General features: G+C 36.0%; 1 protein-coding gene across 1 annotated transcript; it reads left to right on the top strand.

The window, feature by feature from the left end:
- Positions 1–3,258: 3,258 nt before the first annotated feature.
- On the top strand, positions 3,259–8,261 carry LOC122814002 (interferon-induced very large GTPase 1-like; the record flags this gene model as incomplete). The annotated part of the gene is given in 1 exon segment (XM_044086586.1): positions 3,259–8,261. A coding segment is annotated over 1 exon segment (4,866 nt), but the record flags the coding sequence as incomplete, so codon positions are not given.
- Between the last annotated feature and the right edge of the window lie 811 nt (positions 8,262–9,072).

Below are 9,072 nucleotides of genomic sequence, written 5' to 3'. Positions count from 1 at the left end.
ACTACAAACACAGTGCAGACATTATCTATTCATGAATCCTGATACGACACTCCCACATCACTGGTACCTGCTGACAGATACATCACAATAAGCAGTGCTTCAGCCATGACTACAAACACAGTGCAGACATTCATTCATGAATGCTGATACGACACTCCCACATCACTGGTACCTGCTGACAGATACATCACAATAAGCAGTGCTTCAGCCATGACTGCAAACACAGTGCAGACATTCATTCATGAATGCTGATATGACACTCCCACATCACTGGTACCTGCTGACAGATACATCACAATAAGCAGTGCTTCAGCTTACTTCCACTGCAAACACAGTGCAGACATTCATTCATGAATGCTGATACGACACTCCCACATCACTGGTACCTGCTGACAGATACATCACAATAAGCAGTGCTTCAGCCATGACTACAAACACAGTGCAGACATTCATTCATGAATGCTGATACGACACTCCCACATCACTGGTACCTGCTGACAGTTACATCACAATAAGCAGTGCTTCAGCCACGCATCATAAAATCATTAGTGCAGTGACATTCATCTTCAACGCGATACACACTCCACATCACTGGTACCTGCCACGATACATCACAATAAAGTACGCTTCGTGTCATGACTACAAACAGCCAGTGCAGACATTCATTCTGCTGATGCTGACACGATGACTTCTATTATCATCATACCTGCTGACAGATACACTGGTCAAGGGCCAAGCCAGTCATGACTACAAACACAGTGCAGACATTCATTCATGAATGCTGATACGACACTCCCACATCACTGCTACCTGCTGACAGTTACATAAGAATAAGCAGTGCTTCAGCTATGACTACAAACACAGTGCAGACATTCATTCATGAATGCTGATACGACACTCCCACATCACTGCTACCTGCTGACAGATACATCACAATAAGCAGTACCTCAGCCATGACAACAAACACAGTCACTGTGGCTTCTCCTGTAAATATAAAGCAGCTAAATTATTTACCCCTGGAATCATCCCTTTCCTGTTGTATAATAGTATCACAACATCATCCTGGTTTGACAACCACTTGAGTTACATCACAATAAATAGTGCCTCAGCCATGAGGAAACTGAAGTCATTAAGAAATGTGAACTACTGTGTGATATGTTCTCAAGCAGGGGATATCTACCAGATCTGTTGAGTGAGCTTAAAATGGAAGTGATGAATAAAAGGGAGAATGGTTTTTACCACCCCATTTTCTTTAATAATAATAATAATAATAATAATAATAATAATAATAATAAAATAACATTTAATAATTTACTTAATGGTAATGGGAATGTGGCAGTTTCTAGTCAGGATCATAATGTAGTGGACACCAGATTCAGTCTGAGTCAAGGGTTGGACCCATAGGCCTTCATCTGGAAAGGAATGAGTTGCTTTGGCAACTCAGATTGAATGCATAGCCTTGGCCAGGGCTGAATGAGCTTAATTCCATTTACTGTCAGCTTAAATTGAGGGCCTTAGAAAAATAAGATTATAAGGCTTCATTTCATTTTATTTCAACATCTTTTGACTATTTTTCTGTGTATTAATTGTGTGCATTATATGTTTCATATGATTCATATATAATTTAAGTTCTTTTTTGAGTAGTGACAATATGGTTATTGTGGAGTGTAAATTCATGTTTTACAAAAAGTCAATTTTAATATGAAAACATACAAGGTTTTATAGAAATACCTTTAGGTAAGGTCACAGTGAAATTTTAAGGAATTTTTGTATCTGTCACTTTAATATAGGATTGACTAGTTTGAAATTGGCTGATTTAACTAATTACTAGGAAGGCTTGCTTGTTATAAAAGGCAATGTGACTTGGAGAACTGTTATCTGATGAAATCCAATTGTTTCTGAATGGATGAAAGCGGTAATCATTAAAGTTTCTGGTGAACCTCGATGGTCAACTTTGGCGTTTTGTCACTGTCAGAAACTAGATAACCCATCAAACCACAAACACAATTTCTGTTCCCACATAAAATCTAACCATAATACAATGTTTGGTCATTATAATTAAGCAGTTACTCTTTAAAAGGGACATGCCAACAGGTAGTAAGTCATCACATCTACACGCATACCTCTATACTAGTAAATCACCAGTCTCAAGGTTTTGAAATGGAATAACACAACTCTTAACCTGAAGTAAATACATCTAAGCAATTAATTGTGTAAAATGACATATATAATGCTAAAACCTTGTATAAAGAAATATAAAATTTCAAACAGACAACACTGCATTTAGAAAATAAATTATTATAGTTGTTTTAATTGTAAACTATCACTAGCAGAATGTTTAACATAGTCGGTCTATATCTGGCTGTTAAAAACATTTAACAGATGAAGAAATCTCATAAGAAATATATCCCAATCATGAGCTTTCCATTCAAAAGTGCTCTATGTACACTTTAAAAGGTAAAGTCTAATTTCTGATTCTAACACTTGTCTTCTGAACCTGAAAGGGTCACAGTTCTGTTTCTAGTTTGGTTTACATTGTGAATGCAAGATTTCTGTTTTTATAGTGAATTAACTGGGGGTGGGGGGTCAGTTAAGGTGCTTCTTGAAGAAACTCCTCTGCTAATGAATGCATGTATCAGTTATAATTTCTAAGGTTTTCTGTAACTCTGCTAAAAAGACATCTGCAGATTGTTACACATTTTTATATTCTATACATTTTGTGTGCAGCACAATTTACTGGAAGTCAGAACTGCATTTTGTAAAGTATTTCATTCTTTTTTTTTATTCTTAAAAATAAACATACTTGATTTAAAACTCTGTACATATTTCCTGCAAGTACACCTGTTGTGCTTCACTTAAAAAAAATAAGTAAGTTTCATGTAGCCAATTACACACCGTTCACAGACGTCTTGCTATGGAGTTCTTTCAGTTTGTTCTATACAGCCACTATATTGGCTAAATTTTGTGTTAGCACTTTGTCTAGATTCATTTACATAGCTAACAAACAGTTGTGTACTTGTCTGTCTCTAAATATTGCATGTCATCTGATAATGACTTAGAAGATGACCAATGTTGATTCAAACTACCATTACAAGTTCATTTCTAAGTGATGTGCTTCTGCCAAAAATCAGTTTAATAATTATAAAACTGCAATAGTTCTTTTGAATGTTAGGGTAACATTTATGATGTATTTTCTCATTACAATCCATTTAAGTGTATTATTCTTTAATAAAATACTTTATTCTCATAATTACATTTGCAGATGTTAAAGAAACAGCCCAAGCAGATGGAAATATTTGTTGTGACAAAAAAACAAACACACCTGCATGGAATATATATCTGCAAGATAATGACAAAGAGAAGTCTGAATCTATGAGTGATACCAACTCGGACAGGTACACATGGAACAGTCATGCTGATGAAGTACTAACAAAATTGGGTTTGATTCCTTACCATAAGGAGAAGAAGATTTCACTGTGGAATGTTCTAGAAATTAGTGCTGAGTCTTTGGAAGGGTGTACACCAGATTATCTAAAACATCTTCCGTGGTATTTTCTTAGGAAGATAATGAGATCCGATTCCAGTGCGGTCAATATAAAATGTAGGTTTGATAATTTCATCGAAAATGACAAGGAATTGGAGTCTGAAAAAATTTTTACAACTTCTGACTTTTCTTCATTTTCCTGGATCCACCCATTAGATTTAATTGTGTCAGTGTTTCTCTGTTCAGATGCTCTGTTACAACAGGAACTTATGGTAAAAATAGCTTCATGTCAGCTTGCATTACCGCTGTTACTACCTACATGGAACAACAGTTACACCTTCCTTTTGTGGGCACTGCGCTCAGTTAAAAAGAAGTGGAACCCCATAGGTGGCACTGGGTTCCAGGAAGGACATGTGGTTTCACTGAAATTTCCAACCTTTTCATTTCTAAGGATAGGCAACATCAGTGTGTCAAAGTCTAAAACACTGAATGACATACTCAGCAACAAACAGCAATATCAGAACATCTTTCTCCATCACCAAATGGACTCTGCAGATTTATCCCGGAAAATTTCTGAAGGACTTGCAGAGACCACATGGTATTTACCCTGTGGCTCTGAAAGCATTGATGTTTACACACAACCATTTCAGATAATTAACCTCCGTGGTGATGGCCAAACAGCACTAGAACAAGTTAATTTTTTAACACAAGTCTCTTCTGCTGTCTTTGTGTTCCTTGGTGATATTACAGAGTCAAAACTTCAGTACTTGGAAAACTTTGCGAAAGGCAATGCACAGCTCTACCTTGTATTAACCTCAGATGTTATATCAGAGTCTTCAAAGAATTTACTAATGACTTTTGTAAAAAAGTTTTCTTTGGTCAAAAAACATGTCATTATGAAACACAAGGAGAATGAGTGGAGGTTTACACAAAAACTTCAGTTTGTACTACAGTCTGCGGTGGATCAGTGTGATCAAGGAAACAGTTTATGTTTAGAGGACATGATTTCTGTGGCACGGCATTGTAAAATTCACATAGATGAAGATGATGATAAAATTACATCTACAAAGAAGCTGTCTGAAAACATAATTTCTCTTATTAAACATGAAGATGTATCATGTTTCAAATGCAGCAATTTCAGCTTTCAAGGTGAAACCTGCAAGAAATTGTCAGATATTGAAAAGGAGCAAAACCGTTTAAAAAACTGCTCAGGAAATATGGAACGCTATAACACAAACTTAGAAAGAACAAAGAGCCACTTAAGACAGTCTTTGTTACAAAAAGGTCTTCCTGAAATTATGAAAAGCTTCATTCACAATCTGATCCATCTATCTGGGACTGAAAGACAACTTTTTCTTCAGTGGATGAAGAAAAAGTTGGATTCACAATCTCAAACTAAAATGTCTGCATTAAGATCTCAGTACAAGCATACCTATGAAGCATTATTCAAAACAAAAATAGAGGCAGAAATAAAACAAAAACAGACTGAGCTTAAAAAGATAAATGATGAACTCAGTACTGCCTCACTAGGGCTAGAACATTTCATGCGTGAACTGGGACAAATTTGTGAAACTCTGATAACTGAAAAAGTTGAATCATTTCAAGGAATTCCATCTGCTGACACTTTAGCACGTATTGCTGCAGAATTATTGTTAGAAGGTTTACCGCTGGAACTTCTTGATGGAGATGCTGGTACCATACCAATACGCTGGGTAACAGCTGTTCTAAAACAAGTTTCTGCACTTGTAGGAAAAGATAAACATGTGTTTGTACTGACAGTATTAGGTGTACAAAGCACTGGAAAGTCGACTTTGCTGAACACAATGTTTGGGTTGCAGTTTGCTGTGAGCAGTGGGAGATGCACAAAAGGTGCATTTATGCAGTTGCTTACAATCACAGGTAGCTTACAATCACAGTTGGGCTACGATTTCCTCATGATTATCGATACTGAAGGATTAAAAGCCCCTGAGTTACAGAGTTTAACAGATGCTTATGAACATGACAATGAACTGGCAACACTAGTGATTGGATTAAGTGATATGACCTTGCTAAATATGTCCATGGAACATTCTTCAGAAATGAAGGACATATTACAAATTGTTCTGCATGCTTTTATCAGAATGAAAGTGGTTGGAAAGAAACCAGTTTGTGTGTTTGTTCATCAGAATGTTGGTGACATTTCTGCTCCTGATCAAAACCTGATGGCTCATAAATTTCTAATGGACCAATTAGATGAAGTTACAAGAGCTGCAGCAAAAATGGAAAAATGTGAGGCAAAATTTAATAAATTTACTGATATTATGGCATTTGACACTAACACATCCAAGGGATACATTGCAGGCCTTTGGCATGGTTGTGGCCCTATGGCATCTGTTAGTAAAGGATACAGTGCAAGTGTATTTAATCTGAAGAAGGCCTTATTTAAAACCATTCAGACTTGCAATAAATACAAGCCAACATTTAATGACTTCTATAAACTGGTTCATGATACATGGAATGCAGTGAAAATGGAAAATTTTATATTTAGTTTTAAAAACACCTTAGCAGCTGAGGCCTACCATCATCTTACAATGGAATATGCCAACTGGGATTGGGAGATGCGAAGAGCTGTGCAGGAGTGGACAGTGGAGGCTGAAAATAGAATTGAAGGTTCTGAAACTGACATATATAGGTCATTAGAAACAGAACTCAATGAACTGGTTACAGAAAGAAAAAATGCTGCACTTGAGCATCTGGAAACGTATTTTAACAATAACACAGAAAAGGCAAAGCTTCTTGTAGAATACAAACAAAGATTTATTAACAGCATTGATACTCTTGCAAAAGATTTGATTATTTCTGCCTCAGACAGGTGCCAAGATGCAATCCGGAGGAACAAAAGCTTTAAGAAAATCAGAGCTCTGAAAACAAGTTACAAAATAAAACTTGAACAGTGCATTTTTGAACAACTGGAAAAATGCAAAAAAGAGAACTCTAAACTAAATGATGAGGAATTATCAGATTTTTTTAACAAAATGTGGGATAAAGAAACTAATTCTATTCCAGTTCCTGAGCCCAAGAATATTAATATTGAGGCAGACATGGAGAGCAAACTGAGGGATTACATACCTGCAATGTCAGCAGATGTAAACAAAAAAATTAAAGAAATAAAAGGTAATTGGTACAATTTACCAAGTATGAAGGCTATTTTAACAAATGCATTCAACTTTGTTGCTGCTCCTTTTAAGAACAAGACAGATAAAAAAATGGCCCAACAAAAAGTTCTCTCAGTAGAGGAACAGTGTGGCATGTTTGTAGATAGGATTGTGTCACAAGATAGAGATTATGACCATAGTGATTGGTTAGCACTTTTACATAAGATACATGAAAATATTACAGAACAGCAGACAGACAGGTTTTCATTTTCTTCTGAATTTCTATTGGAATTTAGTTTAGGTGTATGTGCTTCTGCACTTCCAAAATTTAAGGATATGCATGGAAAGTTTGTTGAAAAAAATGACCCTCTAAAACTACTTGCTAGAGAGAAAGAGAATTATTTCTGCCTGTTTAAGGAACTGTACAAAACTAATAATGTAAGCCAAACAATGGCAGGAACTTATGCTGAAAACTTTCTGAAACCAGCAATTTTCCAAGCAATTGAGAAAAGGCTGGGATCTGAGATTGTTAATGACATGAAAAGCAGCTATCCTGGGGGAGAGTTTAAAACTAGAATGAACTTTCATGTAGCAATTATGTATGACTTGCACATTAAAGATCGTTTTAAAAATTACTATGATTTTATTTGTAATAGTACATTTTATGAGGAGAAGTGGCTACGTGACAGAATAGTTCAGCATTGTGAGAAGAGAAATGAAGGACACACCAGACTTTTTGAACTGGGTACTGACATTTTGAAAATGTTAGTTAACATGCTGACAAAAGAAGTAAATAATGCCAAGATTAACTGTGAAACAATAGAGGAGTTTTTCAACAAAGTAAGGGAAAGTGTTCAAAGCCATCTAGTTATATCATCAGACATGGGCACATTCGCATCTCTGATTGATCTGCAGTGTTTTCTTAAATATTTGGAGACTGACATTAACAAGATTCAAAAGGACATTGAAACAGAAATTGATCAGTGGGAAGTTGATACAAAAATAAAATCACTGCCCTCCTCACCCACCGAAGTGCTTTATGACACATTAGCTGGATGTAGGAAGTATTGCTTCTGGTGTGGGGCCCCCTGTGAATGCACCGAACCAGGTCATGTGACACACAGTACTAACTATCACAGACCACAGGGAGTAAATGGTTATAGGTGGGAAAATACAACTAACTTAGTAAATGAAATCTGTACAACACTTGTTGCAAGTAACTCTCGGTTTAGGAACAAAGACACTAACTGGCAATATGTTCCTTGTAAGGATTATAAATCTGTTAATGATTACTACAAATCTTGGGACATCACACCAGACACAAGTCTGATAGGATCTTCTTACTGGAAGGCTGTGTTCTACAAATATAATAAACTGTTTGCAAATAAGTACGTATGCTTACCTGGTGATGTTCCACCTGAGTGGAATTTTGACTGGAAAGTAGTTTGCAAACACATGTCAGAAGCTTACAATGTAACTCTAGACAGTTTGTGTGTGTGTGAGTAGAAACACAACCAAGAAACACTGACACACACAGGAAATGCAAGCCGTATCCTATGTAAAATGTGGTAGCATATCTGAAAATGGAAATCATCTGTGTTTCACATTTGTTAGCCACAAAGAACAGCAAGGGTAATGTGCTATAAATTAACTGCACAGCATTTACATGCACTTATATGAGCTATGTATATGATAAAAGTCTGTATGTAACATCTAGGTAAAATGTAGTGTTTTTTAAAGTACTTCAATAAAAATTCGAGCAAGTCACATACTGAGGTAAGACAAAAGTGATATCAATGAAGCTTTCTGTCAGAGCACAGTATGGTAAATATTAATTTGTTTCGCTAATATACATCTGTTGTTATATATTTTATGTTACCTATAGACCTTTGTCATTAACTCATTTAATCTGCTGCATTTATAACTGCTTGCTAGTTGTTTGATTACACTGTCACTGTTATTCTAAGCCTCTTAGTTTTGATTTAAACACTTGGTCTCCAAGCTAGTTTTCTTACATAAGGAAGGTTTGTGGTCTACACTCTTGTGGAGAAAGAGGATATTCTATGCCCTTCTGAGCTGAGAATTGCTGACTGAAGGCTTATTGTGTCTGTTATTCTAAAAATGTCTTAGTTCTTTTAATGTGTAGACATCAATTTCTCACAGTGTAAGTTTCCCTTAAAATACCCTTACTGCCTAGACATCATTTTTTAACTACTAGACCATCTAGTTTGGGCATAGCTGAGTGTTGGTCATCAAGTTCCTTGTGTTATCAACCTATTCAGTATTTAAATTTCCCTCACTCCACCCTAGTAGATTAGTAGCCATGGACATGCACTTCCCAAATCCCACTGTGACCAGGCTGGTTGAGATAGATATTATGAGCCATTGTAGCAATTGCCTCATGTACACTGACAACTCAGTTATTCTTTATAAAACAGATAAATTATGCAAAAG

The sequence above is a fragment of the Protopterus annectens genome, chromosome 10.part0 (genome assembly GCF_019279795.1).
Source record: "Protopterus annectens isolate FY-2018-M chromosome 10.part0, PAN1.0, whole genome shotgun sequence".
Lineage (NCBI taxonomy): Eukaryota > Metazoa > Chordata > Ceratodontiformes > Protopteridae > Protopterus > Protopterus annectens.
This window is presented reverse-complemented; position numbering and strand designations above follow the sequence as displayed.